General features: G+C 41.4%; 2 protein-coding genes across 9 annotated transcripts in view; one reads left to right on the top strand and one right to left on the bottom strand.

The window, feature by feature from the left end:
- Positions 1–3,563: 3,563 nt before the first annotated feature.
- On the bottom strand, positions 3,564–12,280 carry fdft1 (farnesyl-diphosphate farnesyltransferase 1). Of its 2 annotated transcripts, XM_046061287.1 has the most exons (8): positions 12,134–12,280; positions 8,817–8,914; positions 7,206–7,389; positions 6,769–6,897; positions 5,772–5,963; positions 5,248–5,424; positions 4,918–5,070; positions 3,564–4,830 (listed from the first exon to the last, which is right to left on the bottom strand). In XM_046061287.1, exons 1-8 carry the CDS (start codon positions 12,230–12,232, stop codon positions 4,603–4,605), a joined length of 1,260 nt encoding a protein of 419 aa, XP_045917243.1. In that variant the 5' UTR covers positions 12,233–12,280; the 3' UTR covers positions 3,564–4,602. The 2 variants fall into 2 exon arrangements, with proteins under 2 accessions (XP_045917243.1, XP_045917242.1); XM_046061286.1 differs by lacking the exon at positions 12,134–12,280 and having other exon boundaries at positions 8,817–9,616.
- Positions 12,281–15,333: 3,053 nt separating this feature from the next.
- Positions 15,334–19,477, top strand: part of LOC123977493 — a 21,172-nt gene continuing 17,028 nt past the window's right edge. For 2 of the 7 annotated variants that reach the window (XM_046060225.1, XM_046060223.1), the window contains exons 1-2: positions 15,334–15,580; positions 17,490–17,607. Coding sequence is in view for 3 of the 7 variants with exons in the window: in XM_046060223.1 (XP_045916179.1) it covers positions 17,593–17,607 (15 nt within the window). In the remaining 4 variants the exon portion in view is untranslated. Of the gene's footprint in view, positions 15,581–17,489; positions 17,608–17,637; positions 18,439–19,477 lie in introns of those variants that run through there. The other 5 variants (XM_046060221.1, XM_046060222.1, XM_046060224.1 and 2 more) reach the window with 5 other exon arrangements.

Genomic DNA, 19,477 nt, shown 5'->3' with positions numbered 1-19,477 from the left:
AACACTTACAGAGTACACTGTTATATTGATAACATGACTTTTGACTATCTTCTTCTTAAACAATGACACAATGACTTCTCATTCTGATGGCACTGACATAACATGACATGAAGATTTGCTTTTCAGAGATAGACTAAGGGTTTTGAGCAAGTTACGGTCTTTAACAGGTCCACTGTGTTGTGCTGTTTGTTCGATGTTTTGAGAAATGCACTTACTCTTTTGCAAATGTTAGGGATGATTCGAGAAATGCACCAAAGCGACTGAAAAAAACTGTAATAACAGGGCGTCCGCGGGTTATTAAAAAGTCTTAAAAGGTAATAAATCAATTTTGCGACAATTAAGGCAATTAAAAAGTATTAAAAAGTCTTAATCGCCATTTAACAAGGTATTAAATTTTGAAGATATTTTTTTCAATGTGAAAATCCTGTATGTCCAAAAGTTTGTTTGCTAAAAGTGTAGGTGAACGTATTTATTTATAATGCATAGCCAAAAAATACTAGACAGGCAGTGAGTAGCGACTGTGATTTCTTTCTGTAACGTTAGGCGCAGGGATCTACCGAGCGCCTATTTCACTCTTAAACCCTCCAAAAAATAGATCCGTGCGAACCGGAAAATGATTTACGAATACAACCGACCGTAATCTCCCACCCCGCCGGATCCGCAATGTTAGTCGTCCAAAACATAGTCCGAATGGCGATCAGCAGGAACGGGATTAACCCGGTTGGCCAGTCGCTCTGTGGCCACTTTGAACAGCCCCGTTCCTGAAAAACAAAAGCGAGATGCGCCGCAAGCAGAATCGGTAAAACGGAAGACAACAGGGAAAATCCAAGGAGCGTGTGGGTTTGGCTAACGTTAGCTGGCTATTTAGCTAAATCGGTGCTTTTTATTGAAACAAATTCAACTTTTCATAAAGCCGATGCTCTCGTCAGTGTCACTTTTTGTGAACAGATCAATCACAGCCTGGATGGAGCGGGATTTAAAAAAAAGCTTGATGTGCTGAAACAAACTTCATAAATGTTGAACTCATTGTTCTGCATAAACAGTTATGATTATTGACGAGTTAGTAGCCTGCCCAAAATCAAGGTTGGAGACTATCATGTAGCCTAGAGCATTTTTCTTGCACAAAGTTAATGAATAAAAAACAACCCCAAACTGAAGCAGCTCTAATTTGAATTAATATTATACTAGTGGTAAGTTATATACTATTATATGAAATTATATTGAATATAGTAGCATAATGAATATATTAATATCAAACTTACAGTTTACTATTAAATTAACAATATACTTTCAATTTAATGTTATACTAATACAGTCATTCACACTAGTTCCTCCTCCAGGTTGTGCCTGTGCTACACCGCCTACACTACTTACATTATTCATCACTGAGTTTATTCTCTTCATCTTTTTTCCCTCCTGGCCTATTTGAATTTTGTTGTATTGATCAAGTGGACGGTGAAAGTTATCACACATATCATTGCAGGCAAGTTCACATTATCTAGTTTAAACCAACTAAAATACAAAATTACATTGTGTTTCACATGATTTGCTGTAATATTGCGTACATAAACATCATAGCCTATGTAAGACAGTTGCTGTTCGCAGGAAATCTGACCAGTCCTTCACATAGAAAACAGTTGGCCCATACAGGCTGTTATAGGCAACTGAGAAAGTTGGTGAATGCCTCCATTTTTAGGTGGCGTTACAACCTGATGACATATAGGCAATAAATATGTTATACATATACTTGAATTCCTTTTAAAACCTCATAAATGTCCATTTTAAAGGTGTGTGGCTGATTTAATTGGTTACAGCTCAAAGTGGCGCGGCAGTCTTAAAATATGTTGAAAAAGTCTTGAAAAGGTCTTAAAAAGGTATTGAATTTTACTTCAGGATTCCTGTATATACCCTGAATAAGGTCGACCATCTCTGAGGAGAGCAGGGGGAGGTGAGGCCAAGCCCAGGTGAGAGACTGCCACAAGAACACAAAGAAAGACCAGTGGATGCATTCTGCAAAACAGATGACAGTCAGCCAACATAATCATCTCAACTGCAATATGTCCATTACTGCTCAGAAGGGAGAGGCTGCCCCAACATTTTTGCTTGATCTTGTATTGATTGCACTTTTTGTTAACTCTTACTTCCTTCCCTAGGTATTTACCCCATTGATGTGATATTTACTGTGAGCTCTTACTAGTATTTATTGCTGCTCTTACTAGTATGTATTGTCAGTTGTAGATCTGTAGTTGATGCTCTGTTGATGCTTGTATGTTGTTCCTCAAATGTAAGTCGCTTTGGATAAAAGCGTCTGCCAAATGAGTAAATGTAAATGTAATCTCACTAGAGCATCTGGTTGTTTCTTTTCAAAATGTTGAGATTATTTTAGCCCACATTTTCTTGCAGTCTACAAAATGCAGTTGTAAAATAAGCAAAGTGGTGTTACAAACACATTTCTGTTACAAATTTAAAAGAGCTGCACCTCCGCAAGTACAAGTACGTAACTAGAGAATGCAAGATAGTTGCAGGTAATATATTTATTTATTAGCAACTACTTCTGTACTTTTCAGATACATATGAAAGTACTTTTTAAATCAGGTATATTGTAACAACACAAATGGGATGGAAATGGAGTCTTATTAAAGCCATATCTTCCCAGGCAGTAAGTGATTTTTGGTGGTCAAGTCTGTTGTGATCGAGTTACCAAATCAAGTGACAAACAATTATTTATTGTTTAACACATCTAGATGTGAATACCTGGAAATAAAAGCTGAAATTCTGAACTCTTGTCTCATACTCATCTTTTGATCTTAAACCCAAATGTCTTCAGTGAAACACAGAAACAAAGGAATTTGCCTTACCGTTCCAATACTTCTGGATTGGGACTGTATATTTGTGTTCTATATCTATTTTTTATCTGATATTTCTATCTGGATAAAATATTAGAATTTCAGCTTCATAATGACAATCAACTCAAATGTACAGATGTTATAGACTTAACTTTTGTCTGTTTCAGTAGTTCCTTCTGAGCAGTTAGTTCCTTTCACTGAACAAAACGCCAGTCCTATTCAGTCCTCTCACTTCTTAGTGTCCTTTTAACAGGCCGCAAGTTATGGAATCACATCTGTGTACTGAATTCTTTAAAATCAGTGTACAGCTCATGTGACTAACAAAATGTCTATCCAAAGGTTGACAGGTGACCATGAAGCTGAGTGGCGGTGGCGCAGTAGATAAGACACATGCCTCTGGTGTGGAAGACTCGGGTTTGATTCCCACGGTGACATGAGCAAAATACTTAACCCTAAATTGCTCCAGAGGCGTGCGACCTCTGACATATATAGCAATTTTAACTGATTAAAATAATCTGGCAATGAAAAAGTTGTTCTTTCATAACTAGGGTCTCCACCCATACAGATACAAAAATACAACTAAGACTGAAAAACAGCACAATATATTAACCTTGAACCTGTGCTGTAAAATACAAGAATATAAATCTGGAATCTATAAAATCAAGTTTAACTCTATAATCAACAGGCTGAATTTAAAAACAACTTGACATGTCAACATTCAGAGTTTAGATGTTTTCACCTCTTTATTAGTTCAAATATGTACAAATCAAAATTTAACATTACATAGCAATGATTGTAGCTCTCCTTTGGTTCTGTACAGGGTTACACTGTGCTAGCCGTTCTACTCACCAAAGCTGTGTTAAGGACACTTTAGCTAGCACTTACTCTCAATATGCATTTCTATCAGATATCAAATGTATAAACATTTGTTCTCCCCTATTCATTTAAACAGTCCATGTTAAAACTACATTGGAATTGCACAGTTTATTTTTCTCCTATTTCAAAAGGAGAGAAACAGAAAGAACACCGACATAAAAGGGTTGAATCAAATCTCTACTGTGAGTGGATGCTGTTATGCTAACACACAGTGCATATAAAGTGCACTGTTGTAACTGTTCATTTGAGGGTTTCTCCTGTATAAACATAACAAGTGGAATAGTCAGCTAGCTCTGATCTGACATGAAAAATATAAAGACTAAGATTTGACACAAAATTAAACAGAAACTTAGTGAAATTTGGTGACTGTGTTCCCCACACTCCTAAAATGGGCAGTGCAATGTAGTGTGCAGTTCCTCATTTCAGTCCACTTAATGGAGAAGATTAAACTATTAATTTCTCTTGAAATGTTCAAATGTTGCTGAATAAATTCATTCAAATCAGTAGGGTCAAAATTTTAAAACAAATCAAACAAAAGAAAGAAAAACGATCATCACAAACATCAAACAACATAAAGCCCTGAATTGTTTCAATGTGCCATTTATGCTGGTGAATATAACCAGACAACATGTGTAAATAATGTTTCCAGATGCAGGGTGGACTACAAGAAATCACTATCAAACAACCTAATGAGACCAGCCTGCTACTGGAACCCCTCCATAGTCTAAATGATTCCATGGTCCTGCAACGGCCATAATGAAGAGGGCAAAGTGGGAAGAAGGGCTTCAGATTCTTCCTGTCAGAGGAGAACCGGACCTCCAGATGGGGCGAAGGGGCTTTCTGAGTCTGTGGGCCCCAGGAAAGGTGAGGGTAAATGGGCTCACTGTCCCTGCATGTCGCCGGTGCCCTGTGCCTGTGCTGCAGTGGTGCTGAGGTACTGCCAACTGAGGGCGGCGAGCAGCATGGCAGCAGACAGGTACATAGGCGACAGGTGGTGGGTCCTGGAGGGGAGGCTGGACTGTGACAGTGCAGACCTCTCTCGGATTAGAGCCAGGATGTGCAGGGTCTTGTCCCGTGACGGGTCAGTGGGGGAGACCTTTTGTAAAATCTAAAGAGAGGGAGAGCAAGATTTTGGTTGTGTTAAAGGGCCCCCATGTGGTGGAAGTAAGAGAGTAAACACAAAAAACACACCCACCTCCTGGCTGTACTGGGCGATGATGGTCTGCACAGCTCTCATGTTGGTGGCGTCCATCATGAGTGTGACAGCCTGTCCCTTTCTGATCTTCACTACTCCCTGGAACACCATGGGGTTGTTGTAGCATGTCGACAGTGTAGCTATTGCCATCACCTGGTCAAGAGAGGATTAACATGTTGTGAAGTGGAAGAAGGCCCGTCTTGAAAAAGTTGTTGAAAAAATTTCTAAAAAAATTCTAAAAGTCGTACGTTAATCTGTGCTGTCATGTCACACAAATCAAATTCTATCACTACATTGTTGGAATGCAGTAAGTCACAAATCAGCGTGTACCTGTGGAATGGCACAGAAATTAAAGACGCTCTGGTTGCGCAGGCGGGACAGGTAGGCAATAACATCCGGGACGTGACGAAGAGCATCAGTGACCAGCAGGTTGAGACACGAGAGACCCAACTCCAACTTCTCAGGTTGGGCCAAGTCCTCCAGACGACCTGCAAACTGACTCCAGGCCTGCACAGGGACAGAATTTAACACATCACATTTTACGCGCCTACAGCTGTCCCCCTCATCACCACTAACAAAATGGTTATGTAAAAGATTTATAACTTTTACGATTACTCAGATAGCAAACAATGAACAAACAAACAACAAAAATCAATTTTTTGACACAATATGACGTGAGACAACTCTCCATGCGGCATGACATTGGTATATTCGGATGATAAAATATGAGTAAATAATTAGGTTTGAGTGGGTTTAACTATGGAAAGTATTCAGGAGTCATAATCATACTGCATAACTTTGAGATTCAGGTCAGACACACAGGTAAAACAAACACGCTCTCACTACGACCTCACCTCTTGTGGCCAGAAGGCACGTCCCTCTTGTGTGTCCTCTAGATAGTCTCGGATGATGTTAGTCTTCTGGAGGAACAGGCCCATGGAGTTGGCCAGCTCAGTGTCCCGGCCCACCTCGGGGTCCTCCAGCTTGGACGCAGAGAACAGCTGAGACAGGCCAATACCAACAAGCCCTGCCACAAAGTGGCAATACTGCACAGAGAATAAAACAAGACAACGTGGCTTTTATAGTCACAGCATGACATGTATGACAAAATTACGTGGTAGATTTACATGGTATGTGATAAGACTTGATAAAAATTGAAGCTACCAGAACAACTAAAAATACATTAAGACTAGGGCTGCAATGATTAGTTGTTGACGATTAAATTATTTGCCAACTATTTTGATATTCGGTTTGAGTAATTGTTTAAGAAACAAAGTAAAAATTCTGATTCCAGCTTCTTAAATGTGAATATTTTCTGGTTTCTTTCCTCCTGTATGACAGTAATATCTCTGGGTGGTGGACAAAACATTTGAGGACGTCATCTTGAGCTTTGGGAAACACTGATAGACATTTTTCACCATTTTCTGACACTTTATATACTAAACAACTAATCGATTAATCAACTTAATTAATAATAATAAATAATCATTAGTTGCAGCTCTAATTAAGATAGAATGATACTGCAATCAAGTAAAATGGTTTAAGGTTAGTTTGCTATTTCTTCGCATAACATCCAAACTGTCACAGACACAGTTACATGTCAAAAATAACATATTTTCTTTCAAGCCAAAGACAAAACAATAGCATCTCTGCTCTAATCTCACATTTCTATCACCTCTACTGTTATGGTTAGTAACAAGTACCATAACCAGTGCCAGAGATCTCTTTGTGACGTTACAGATTTAAGTAGTTTATGTCTTATCGGCATTTAAACATGCCCATTATACTGCCTTTAAGTCTAATATTTCTGCAGTTATCCTAACATAATAGCAACACAAGGCTAACATTTACCAGGTCCCACTCCTTCATGGATCCCACTTTCTTTTCCAGGAATTCGGCCATCCCGACTCCCATACGGTGGCAGATATCTGAGATGACGTCTCTGTATTCCTGAGCGAGGTTTCTGAATTCCAGTGATATCTGGATTGCAAGTACACACGAAGTATATAGTTACTGATTTATAACCTTTAATCTGAGTGACAACGATTTCATTTTAGACATTTCTTACCATCATAGATATTATACAACCAACTCACAAACTAAACTCTATAATTAACATGGTATTTTCTGTGTATGTTAGTGTGTAAGAACCAGGAAATAAATGTGAATGCTGCCATTTTGTCTGTAAATCTGTCATTTAAAAATGGACTACATGAGTATATTAAACTTGGACAGCCTAATATACCAGCCTACTGCCCTTCTATGTACCACCATGTAGTGCTACTGACCGTGGGGAAATCCTCCAGAACCTGTCGGTCTTTCTCCTGGCTCTGAGTGAAACACCAGTCATCCCGGTACAGGTAGGTGTGGAAATCATTCAGCATGGGAACCTTCTTGTCCAGAGGGATACTCATGTCGTCCTCCACTGTGTCCAGTGCTCTCAGCACCAGGTAGAAAATACAAACTGCGTGTCTGGATCATAAAAGGACAGGAGAGAGGATGGCTTTAAAATACAACTGGAAAAGCTTTCAAATGAAGGCGTTTGCACATGCTAACTGAAAGGTTGCCTAGTCACCGATTCATAAGACGACAAAAGTAGCAGGCATGTCAAGCAGGTGGTCACAGATCAGGGAAGTCTATATAAAGAGAATTTGTGCACTAAAGATCTGTATTTACAAACATCCATCATCTCTCTACTAACAGTTCTGATGATGAATTGGAAATAAGACATCCAGCAGCAGCCTCCCTTGTTTATAATATTAGTCTCCTTTCGGATTCCTGCTGCAGGTCATCACAGGTTACGAGGAGAATGTGGCCACATTAAGTTATTTATTACTGGTGGTGCAATGTTACTTTAGACACATTAAATCTCTTTCTGCACAGCGGCATCAAAAGCCTGCGTTTGTTGCTACCCTGTACCTGGTTATCATCATATTCATCATTATTCATTAGTGATACTGTGTGAGCTGAGACAATTAATCAATTATCAATTATGAGTTAGTTGAAACCCTAAGTGACATGATTTACTGTGGAACGTCCTTAGTAACACCATTTCTAAAAATAACTACATAATGTCCGTTACTTTTTCTACAGTATTGAGCAGACTAATACAGTGGAGGTGTCACAACTGATATGCATATCATAAGTCCCAAAAAAAGGTGTTCACAGCCTATACTGAAGAAGTAGAATTACTTTTATAAACTGCTTTTAGGAATTTTTTTTTCACTCCATTTTTATTTTTACAATGTTACACACAAAATCCCCGAAACACAAACATGCACACACACACACACATACACAGGACCATAGACATTCAAAGGGGGGGGGGGGGATGTCAAGCCTCAAGCAGTTAGGGGTTCAGTGCCTTGCTTAAGGGCACCTCGGCTGTAACCAGGGGGTTAACTGGCACACCTCCAGCTTCCATCCCACAATCCACTGTTAAGTTGATAAGCTGTTGATAAGCGGTCTTTGTGCAAACAGTTGTCTAGAATAAAAGGACACTGCTCATTCATTTTGGGTGCCTGACAAATGCCTGGCACTGAACAGGACCTGTGGCTGCTGTCAGACTTCAGTGCAACTCCACAGGATATACCATGATTTAAGATGTGGAAATAGACTGTATATAAAAAGCTGTGGACTGTTAATGTAGTAAGACAAATGCAACACCAAATAAGAGAATGGATCCAATGCAAGGAAGTCTAAACTGCTGATAGTAGCTTCAACGGCATAAATAGTTTTGAATGTATCTTTTATTTTGCACAAAAAAAGTATTAGTGAGGAAAAGGGAAGCACCTCAGCCAACGCCCCTGGTTCTGCACGTCAGGGAAAAAGACATGCCTGCAGACACACACACACCCCTCTCTTGGAGCCAGCTCAGCTTCAAGTGGAACTATACTCACCTCAACTCCCCGTCCAGCGCTTGGATCACAGCTGCAAAACTCCGGCTGGTTTGGTTCAGGTACAGGTAGCAGGTCCGCAGACTCTCACTCATGGACTCCTGGCAGGAGAGACAGACGAAGGCAGTGTGTCGGTAAGAGCATGCTCTGAGTGCGCTGGAGGGTCGGGCGGCCTCCTGCAGGCCCCGCTCCCCTAGCCTCCAGCTCAGAAGGAGGGACCGAGGTGCGGACCCGCATCCCCGCGGCGCCACCGAGAGTGAGCGCTTGAACACGGACAGGGAGACTGGACACTTGCAGCATGCTCCGGCCATACGAATAACCTGACAGTACGACAGACCCTGCAGCTATAACACGACCCCGTCCATGTCGACGCCACGGCGGGTGGAGAAGTTTGAAACACGCAGTCCATGTAAAGGACAAGTGAGCTGGGAGGTCGAGCGACGTCAAAACATTTTAGGAGAGCTAAAAACAAGCGCTCCACTGATCCTCAAGCAGTCACAACTTCACTGTGTAGGCGAGCAGGGTCCGTGCACAGCGTTTGTAGATCTGCTGTTATGATTACACAACTCCTCCCACCTCTGCACTGAACAACACCAGCTGCACTCCACCGTGTTTCCTAATCTGCTCCTTGCTCAAAAAAATAACGTGGCAGTTAAACCCAAGTCTTAGCCGACGTGCTACATCACTGTGTCACAGCAGACTGAAAGAATAACGTTATCGTCCGTTGAATGGAAAACACACAGACCAAAATATCTGCGTATGCTGTTAGCCAATGTTGCCTCTTGGTGACTGGCCCACACACGCAGATAAAAAGTGCACAAAGTAAATATAGCTTGGGGGGCCTTCACCTTCACGACTAGTGTGTTTTGGTTTCCAGGCACCTGTGATTGCATGCATTATAGAAACGTATCTCTATACTTGTTTCCTCTTTTTTAGGTTAGTATGCCTGGCCGACAAGGGGCGTGTTTCTTCCTTCCTTTAACTTTAATGGCGTTTTACATTTAGGGGGGAATTTTAACCAAAAGCAATTTAGCATTGTTATATATGTCACGTTATGTCTCACAGTTGATTCGAACACTGGTCTCTCACGCCAAAGGCATGTGTCATATCCACTGTTCCGTCACCACCCATTAACGCTTTAAATAACCACCACGGTCTCAAAGTGGGAATGAAGTCTGCCTTTTATACAGCCAATGGGCTGTCCATTTTTAAACACAAGCTCTGTTTTCGCTGTCTACTTTGTCTTTAGCGCACGCCATGTCAAATCCATAGGTCAAATCATTTCTGAGACTGTCGCTCATCCTGTGGGCTCGCTGAGTCGACTCGCATTTGATTGGCTGAGCACCATCACGTGAGAAGATTCGAGGCCAGTACCGTAAAGACTCGAAAAGCTGTGCTGGTTAAAACATAAATACCCTAGCATGCTACAATGTCTGTCACCAGCAGCTCAGCTTTTACGTTTTTTTTCCCCACAAATACCATCATACCGGATACCCAGGTGAAATTTCAGGAAGGTATTAAGGTATGAAAAAACTAATACCGGCCAGGCCTAATTTAGAATAACAAATCATCATAACACTGTCAAAAACAGCCTGTGCCTTTCTTCATACGTGCATAACTGAGATATCCAGATAGATTTGGTTCTTCAAAGCTGTTTAAAATCCACCTGTCACAGTTGTCAGAGCAACATGTCTTTAAACCCACACCTGCAGAAGTGCAGGCTTATTTCCGGTTAGCTGGATAATGAACAGGCTTTCTCAGAGTGTTAATTGAATTAGGATTTTAGATGAGAACATGCAGGTTATTGTAAAATCACTATGATCTGTTTGTGTAATTATCACAGTTAAAGTTATACATGACCAATAGTATATATTCAATTGTGCCAGAATATGGCATTTAATATGACATTAAAATGGGAATTTGTCTTTAAACTTAAAAAATTTAACTGCAGAACTCACTTTGCTGAACATTGTTTGAACGATTACAGCTACTTTTAAAAAGAGATTTCAGTAAGATTCACAGCAGGCTTATAATTATCACTGTACCATTTAAACTCTTGCACATTCATACAACATTATACATATTATTACTGAATTTATTATTATTATTATTATACATAAAATGCATTAAACAACCTTAACCAATAATGCACCCGAAATGACTCATAGTTTAACCATATGTACTGGTAATATCTAGCTTTAACAGTGATGGAAGTGTTGAAACATTGTAAGCACTATGTAGAACAACGCATAACATGAGACTTGTGTGAATCTATTGCCTCTGTCCATGCTGGAAGGGTTCCCAACACACCTACTGCATGAACCTTTATCCAGTCTATGGCATGAACCTGCAATCACATGATCAGCACTCAGCCAAGTGCAGGTTTACTTAATTTGACTTCATCCAGGATTACCAACTCAATCCTGAAACTGCTTCAAAGGACCAAATTATCTGGATGAGAATAATATATTTTAATAGGTGGTGCTCCATCACAAAAAAAAACGTGTTTAAGTGGGGTGGTGATGGGGCAGTGGAGCAAGACACTTAACCCCCAGATACTCCAGAAGTGTGCGACCTCTGATAAATAGCAATTGTAAGTCGCTTTGGATAAAAGCGTCAGATAGTCTAAATGTAAATGGTCAGAGGAGCTCTGAGACCAGGCTACTGTTCAGTGCCAATTTTAACGTATATTTCCGGAAAACCTGACATGTCACAGAAAAATATGTAAAACCTGATGATTCACTTGCAAGAATCACTGGCTGGATATGATTGAGTTATCCTTTTGTCTGGGCCATAATGCTACCAACCAAAACGAAGGCCTGAAGACTCATTGGTCAAACCATGTTGCAGTCTATGCAGACTCTCTCTCTGGGTCACATTGGTGTTAAACCAGTGGGATTAACCGTCAAACATGCGCACAGCATCTCATCCCACTGCTGAACCCTAAACTCATTATATAAGGTAAATCCCGAGTCAGTGGTCATATCTGCCTGTGTATATTCCAGCCAACACAGGAGAGACGGCACAGATCTAATTAATCCAACTAGCGGATTCTGTTTCCATCGGCTCACCAAGGAGCACCACGTCAATCCGTGTCAACGTATGTTGTGAACACTAAGCATATGCAGATACCTGCTGATGGTGTTCTTCCGTGTTGCTACATTGAGATTTCCTGCCTGTGAAAACGGGAACCTTGTGTGCTACTTGATAAATGAGGCAATTCTGCGCATGCTCAAACTGCATGAGGTTGCTGTCATCATGTTCACATGGCAAATTTATTCTCAGTAGCCTACATATTTTCATAAAGAGGGTTTACTCACATAATCCAATTTTGGCATGACGGTTCTGCAACCCCCCATCTTAAACTTAAACAGGTTGAATATCTCCTCCGGGTGGCCCAGTGACTTCAGGATGTCCATGTTGCTTCAGGTGTTCAGCTGCTACAAACTGATGTTTAACCCTGGCGAGATGCTCCCCATTAAAACGATGAGGCGCTGAGATGCTGCACCGGCACGAAGACAACACCGCTTTCAGTAACGAACCTCGTCAGATCGACTGACGCCTTTGATTGGCTGGCGAGTCATGGGCTTAGAGATCAGCGTCCAATGAGCGAGCAGAGCGTCTGGTGTGATGCCCCGCCTCAGCGGGCTGTCAGCGGAGCGCGGCTTCTGATTGGTCCGCTATTTGTCAAAGGGAAAACATACCCGTTCAATGAAATTACATAATCCTCGGACTGGTACCCAATGGTTGTAATCACTACTTGATCACACACTAATACAATACTCTATCTGACACATAGTCTGTTGTATATCATCTCAGAAAGTATGTAAATTAATTAATTCTAAGCTTTATCAGTTTAATTTAATTTGGTCCATTATTATGGATATCATTCTATTGTTCTTGTATGTGTTTAGCCTTTTATTATTTTTTCTTAAACAATGTCTACTTTTGCTTTTTAAAAGATATAGGCTACAAATAAAGGTTATCATTAGTATTATTTATTCAGTCCTCTAAGACATATTAAGAATTCATATGATTAGCTCTATATTTTTATAACATGAAGGGAAATTAAAGTGTCACAGCAGCAGAAGTACACAAACATATTTATAGCATAGATAAGTGCGGTTTGAACTAGAATATTAATATTCACAAATAAAGTGGTACAGCAGGAGGTTCATTATTCATTTGCAATTGCCTGTTTAAAAGATATCTTAATATGAGTTAAAATTAGGCCACAGAAGGACACACACAGCTATATGTGTGAAGCCTTCAGAGTCTGAGTTAAGCTGAGCTGCTTCATTGCTAAGTAGTCCATCAGCAAGTCAGCAGAGGACACCATGATCCACAGTCCAAGCATGTAGAGCATACCCAGTTGCATTTGTCCCTATCTCTTATACTTGCAGTTTCACACACAGATGCACACATTTTCAGATCACTAAAACAAGTTACATTACGGGTGCCGACGTGTGGAATTGTATAATAATACAATTTGTTTGTTGCAGTGGGTGCACACAAACACCCACATTTATTATGGTTTCTTATATACATTTTGCTGTATGTACATTGTACATTCTAGTTTAAACACTAGATGTCATTTTGCACAACTGCTTACCAGCCTGGTCATTGTGCGTATTAGATTTCTGTGACACATCCAAAACTATGTGAGTATCTAGCTAGCTAACTATGTTAGTCTTAAAGGCGTTGACAGCCCCCCAAAGCCCCTTACCCCTATAACATCACAGAGGTGTGTGCCTAAACCTAAGTCAGTGATTGTATGCATGTCGATCATGATGTCGATACATACTACAGCTGTGCACATCAACTTCAGGGCAGATGGTTGGCTGGCAGATGTGCTAGCAGATAGGGTTTACTTATTTTGTGTCGTTGTGCATGAGGCCCACCAATTCACTAGGTGGCTCTATCACAAAAAACACTATCACAAAAAAATGTAGCCAGATTAAACATGGCAGAACTGAAAAGTCAAATAGTGACTGACATGTCAGAATTTGGCACTTGACTTTTTCTGTACATGGCTCACAATCAGAAAAGTTTGGCCACCCCTGCGTTATATGGTCTGGAAGTACTGGTGCACCCAATGTTAGAGAAAACACACCCCTAAAGTGCAAAGACCCTCTCCAAATGCTGCAGGTTATGCACCTCGTGGTGTCGGTGTTTTGAAACAAATACAACACAAATGAGCTTTTAAAACCACTACGGTGATGGTTTTGGAGTTACTAAGGATCCACTGAGCTCACCAACAAATCCAATAACAGTGGAGACGATGGTGAACTTTGTACTACTACAGGCATGTAAGAACAAAAAAACACAAGAAATAGGTGCACCAGCAAGTGGAATGACTTTGCCTAACAAGACATGTACTCTCTGCATGTTCAATTACCACTTTTGCTGGTGAATGACAAAGTTAGTTTCCTTGTTCTCATAAAGTTTTACCCTAAACTATCTAATTTGTCTCAGAAACAAAACCTGACTTTCTGGTTGTGAAACAGCATAATGCACTTGCTGTGTTCATAAGCCTATGTCATACTGACTGACAGGATGATGGGGGGTAGTACCTGGCTACAAATGTGCCCCTGGTGTGTGTGTTTTATCATTATGGATGCATCAGGTGCTCAACATTTTGGATGACACAGTCTCCTGTGTCATCCAAAATGTTCCTTGCCAGTGTTTTACCATAAGGGTTTTTTGTATTAATTGTATTACTGCTGCATTAATGAGTTGCATATTACCGCTGTAGATGTTTAAGGTTGTGTTTATTTTAACTATATAATGTTGGGTAGTTTAATCTGCAGCAATGCATCATATTCTATGAGATCATCATACATTATGTTTGTAACGTTTGTAACGTAACTACTTGTGAGATCCATGCAGGTCAACTTTTCACAAGAAAAAACCCTGTTTTCAGATTTGACTCTGAGATGTTTACTTGAGTAAAGTTATTTATATTCCACTACTGGTCATTTCTGACAATCAATAAAGGAAATGGACATCACAGCTACACATCAACATGTAGACACAAAAGTTGGATAGTTTATATCTGTTGGTCTTTATATAATGTTTGTGCACTCTTTCTCAACTGTCTTTTTCATTTTCAAATTCACATTAGTTGCACTGGACTGAATCTTGCAGGTTTACATAGTCTATAAGAAAAAAGAAATACAACTCGTGGTTTCCATGTTGCCACATAGCACCAGCTATAATGGGAGGGAAACAAACAGTTGCCAACAAATCATTGAAATAAATTAAATAGTATAAATAGGCTACAATGAAAATATTCAACAAATATGAAAAACAACATTAATCATAATGTCTCTCTTTCTGTGTATGGCTGGCACATGCGTCAGTGATGAACTGTATGAAATTAATTGCTCTTTGTATTATCTTTTAAGCTTTGGCAATAATGTTTTTTGACATTCATGCCAATAAAGCAAAACTGAATTGAATTGAGTTGAATGTCATGGAAACAGAACGATGACACAGAGGTCATTCATGAGGGCTGCAGATCAGTCTGATCTCTCACTTTGCACTTGGACTTGGGCAGGAGTTGACCTCTTGCAAACCCAAAATTGTGGAAAGATAATTCTTGGAGAACTGAAGCGCCTGAAAGAATCTACTTAAAAACAGATTTTATTCAGGCTAAAAACAAAACCCTTGGATCAACTGTGGGAAACCGCAGAGCTTTAAAATGGCCCTGATCGACGAGGAACACCTGCGGATGGGAGTCGCCCTGTTGGCTAACAACCCTGCAGGTAAGACAAGTTTTATTTGATAATTATGACTCATTCATTCATTCTCTTAAAACTCGTGTAACTTTAATTTAAATATGAACAGTTCACTCCATGAAGGGCCTGCTGTGAAAAAACGGACTTTTACTAATTGTGAAAAACGATTAGTGTAATGATTTGATAACAGTTATTTTCGTATGAGGGCCTTAGATTTTTTTAATTAAATAGGAAAACGGTAACTGTGCCAAATTTCATAAAATGCTAAAACATACGTTTTTCTTGTGCACCATGGAGACCACGGAAGTGTTAGCGACGAACGTCAGGACGTATAGGTGTAATCAAACCAGGGCGCGTTACTCTGTCTAGGACCCTGGGCTCATTTCTTTTGATAGATTGCTTCATTGACTTATTGGATCCGGAGCTGATGCAGAAAAATCTCCTCATTTTAGTTTTTACCACATTAAATGAACTTCCTTAAAACACACCAACAATGTTGTTACTCGAGATAAAGTGAACGATGTCTGAACTGTTCACAGGTTGCAGCCTTTTGGTATTTTCATAAGATTAAAATGCTCTGTGCGAGTTAATAGCCTGCAGTGTTTTATTTTCAAGGGTAAATAGAGCTGTTTGTCATTGCAAGCTGTATCCTGTGGCCAGGTTTATCTTTGAGACGCCCTGTTATTGGTTGCGCATAATTTAATCAATCTAGCTACTTGTGGTTCACTGTGCACAATGATGCACGTGGTGCAATGCATATTAAATCATTTTGAATTAGTGCTAAAGAAACAGCTGATTAATTGACTCACTCACATAACCTATTGATCACATTTTTACTAAACGCCATACAATGTTTCAGGCATATAGGCTAATTGGAAACACTTTACAACGTTGTACAAAAAATTGTGAGTGCTCAGTTCTAACGAACAACCTGATAAGTAATGAATCGTTAATAAGTAGGCTAGGCTAGTTTTTTACTAGATAAGTGACTTGGAGAAACAATATTAATGAATCATCAGGTAATGATTACTTCATAAATTCTATGAATGACATAGCCTATTAATCAATTTCTTCATGAGTTGTTCCTGATTAACTCTGAACCAGCTGCTGAGCATCACAAAACTGTTAAGGACTTATTACTTAATCATGGTAAAGTGATAGGCTACATCATAGCATCGCAGCGTTTTCAGTGTTTGCTCTCTTTTTCTAATTCATTAAATGCGCAAATAAAGGCCTAAGTTCAGTGGCATTTTGTTATGGAAATTTTTGATACACTGATGTTTGTCGCCACAGTCAAGCTATACAATTTGCTGTCAAACAAGCTGCCTTAAGCTGCCAATTGTTCTTAGCATCACCCATTGTGCAAAAGGCTATTGGTTATTGCTATTGGTTCTTAATGCTAGAGAGTTTGTGTCCATCAGTTGTTTGTGTAAATACAGTATAAAGGCTTACTATGATATTATATGCTCTAGTGATGAAAATTGTTGATTTTAAGTTTATAACTCAAACTCCTCCACCATATATGTGAATCATATATGTGAATATACTTCATTCACGTCATTTATATATGAAAAGGTCCATCATTGTGTAAACATTTCTTCCAAGGTCAACACATAGGCTACTAGTTTTTACAAGCAACTAAGTAAACAAAGGTTACCATTAAGTGTCCCATGAATACAACATGAAATTATTGTCATTCTGTTGAAAATAACAGACACAGAACTGCATAATATTTGATATAACTATTAAAGGGCCTCTTGTGTGTTGGTGACTTAGTGGCACGTGCCGTACAGTCGTAGTTAGTATTTAGGTAGACTGTATTTTTACTAATTCTTACTTGGAGTGTTTATTGCTTATTTAGTCACAAAAGTTGAATGTTATGAGAAATTTTCAAAATTTGTTCAGTTTTTCAGTTGCTTTAACTTTTTCCCCTCAGGTGGTGTACACTACATGACTGAAGGTCCTGCAGAAGACAGCCTCCCTGAAGTCATCAGGATTGTCAACAGCAACGAAGGTCAGGGTCTCACAATCTACATCTGATGAGGAAGAGGAAGGTGAGGTTGACATTGTTATTGTGGGCAAAGGTAGGGCCATTTCCGCGCTCTCCTCTGAGGATAAGGATGAGTTTGAGGAAGACGAGGAGGAGGAGGATGAAGACACTGATGATGATGAGGACTTGTCTGACTGGGAGAGTGAAGATTCTGGGTATGACTCCATGTATGAGGAGGACCTTGAAGACGATGATGATGATGTCAGACCTCGCTCCCCTCTCATCCAGCAGTTACCACCAGAAGACTTTTTGCGGGGATGGCAAAAATTGTTTCCTTCTGTTTCTGCTGGTGCTTCTGTCACAAGTCCTGTTGGCGTTCCCAATGGCATTCCTGATGCTGTGTGATGATTCCTGATGTCTGTGGTCCTGTTGCTGTTCCTCAGCAGCTAATTGTTCAGCATCAGGAGCTTCCTGGGCAGCAAGTGGAAGAACCTGAAGACCGTCTACCCTCAGTTTCTCAAAGGATGGAGGAGTCCGTCGCTTCAACTTCAAGCCTGAGCTCCTCCACAAAGAGAAGCAGGGAGGAGAGCTACTCAGAGCAGGTAAGTGTGAAGAGGCAGAGGGGCAACTGTGATGAATACTTTGAGGAGACAGCGCCCTCAACTTCAGGCCTCAGCTCCTCCACAAAGAGGAGCAGGGAGGAGAGCTACTCAGAGCAGGTAAGTGTGAAGAGGCAGAGGGGCAACTGTGATGAATACTTTGAGGAGACAGCACCCTCAACTTCAGGCCTCAGCTCCTCCACAAACAGAATATACTGGACGTGGCCGTTTGAGTACCCAAGGTGGCCTGATGACAGCGACTCTGATAAGGACCAGCCAGGTTGGCAAAGACTCAGGTAACCTTCCCACGCATCTTGCTGGGTTAGCGAAGCCCCGGGTTACCTTCCCACGCGTCTTGCGGGGTTAGCGAAGCCCCAGGTAACCTTCCCACACGTCTTGTGGGGTTAGCGAAGCCCCGGGTAACCTTCCCACGCGTCTTGCGGGGTTAGTGAAGCGCCAGGTAACCTTCCCACGCGTCTGGCGGGGTTGGCAAAGCCCCGGGTAACCTTCCCACACGTCTTGTGGGGTTAGCGAAGCCCCGGGTAACCTTCCCACACGTCTTGTGGGGTTAGCGAAGCCCCGGGTAACCTTCCCACGCGTCTTCCGGGGTTAGCGAAGCCCCGGGTAACCTTCCCACACGTCTTGTGGGGTTAGCGAAGCCCCGGGTAACCTTCCCACGCGTCTTGCGGGGTTAGCGAAGCACCAGGTAACCTTCCCACGCGTCTGGCGGGGTTGGCAAAGCCCCGGGTAACCTTCCCACACGTCTTGTGGGGTTAGCGAAGCCCCGGGTAACCTTCCCACACGTCTTGTGGGGTTAGCGAAGCCCCGGGTAACCTTCCCACGCGTCTTCCGGGGTTAGCGAAGCCCCGGGTAACCTTCCCACACGTCTTGTGGGGTTAGCGAAGCCCCGGGTAACCTTCCCACGCGTCTTGCGGGGTTAGCGAAGCACCAGGTAACCTTCCCACGCGTCTGGCGGGGTTGGCAAAGCCCCGGGTAACCTTCCCACACGTCTTGTGGGGTTAGCGAAGCCCCGGGTAACCTTCCCACACGTCTTGTGGGGTTAGCGAAGCCCCGGGTAACCTTCCCACGCGTCTTCCGGGGTTAGCGAAGCCCCGGGTAACCTTCCCACACGTCTTGTGGGGTTAGCGAAGCCCCGGGTAACCTTCCCACGCGTCTTGCGGGGTTAGCGAAGCACCAGGTAACCTTCCCACGCGTCTGGCGGGGTTGGCAAAGCCCCGGGTAACCTTCCCACACGTCTTGTGGGGTTAGCGAAGCCCCGGGTAACCTTCCCACACGTCTTGCGGGGTTAGCGAAGCGCCGGGTAACGTTCCCGCG

This window comes from Micropterus dolomieu, linkage group LG10 (assembly GCF_021292245.1).
Source record: "Micropterus dolomieu isolate WLL.071019.BEF.003 ecotype Adirondacks linkage group LG10, ASM2129224v1, whole genome shotgun sequence".
Lineage (NCBI taxonomy): Eukaryota > Metazoa > Chordata > Actinopteri > Centrarchiformes > Centrarchidae > Micropterus > Micropterus dolomieu.
The sequence above is the reverse complement of the archived record's forward strand: the minus strand, read 5'-3'. Positions and strand labels throughout refer to the sequence as shown.

Bases quoted from the DNA above. Each gene is read 5' to 3' on its own strand.
- fdft1 (XM_046061286.1), bottom strand. From the start codon at position 9,124: ATGGCCGGAGCATGCTGCAAGTGTCCAGTCTCCCTGTCCGTGTTCAAG. The intron at 6,898-7,205 runs GTCAGTAGCACT...CTTGCAATCCAG, and splicing joins TTCTGGAGGATTTCCCCACG to ATATCACTGGAATTCAGAAA. The intron at 4,831-4,917 runs GTGGGTGTGTTT...CCCTCTCTTTAG, and splicing joins TCGCCCAGTACAGCCAGGAG to ATTTTACAAAAGGTCTCCCC.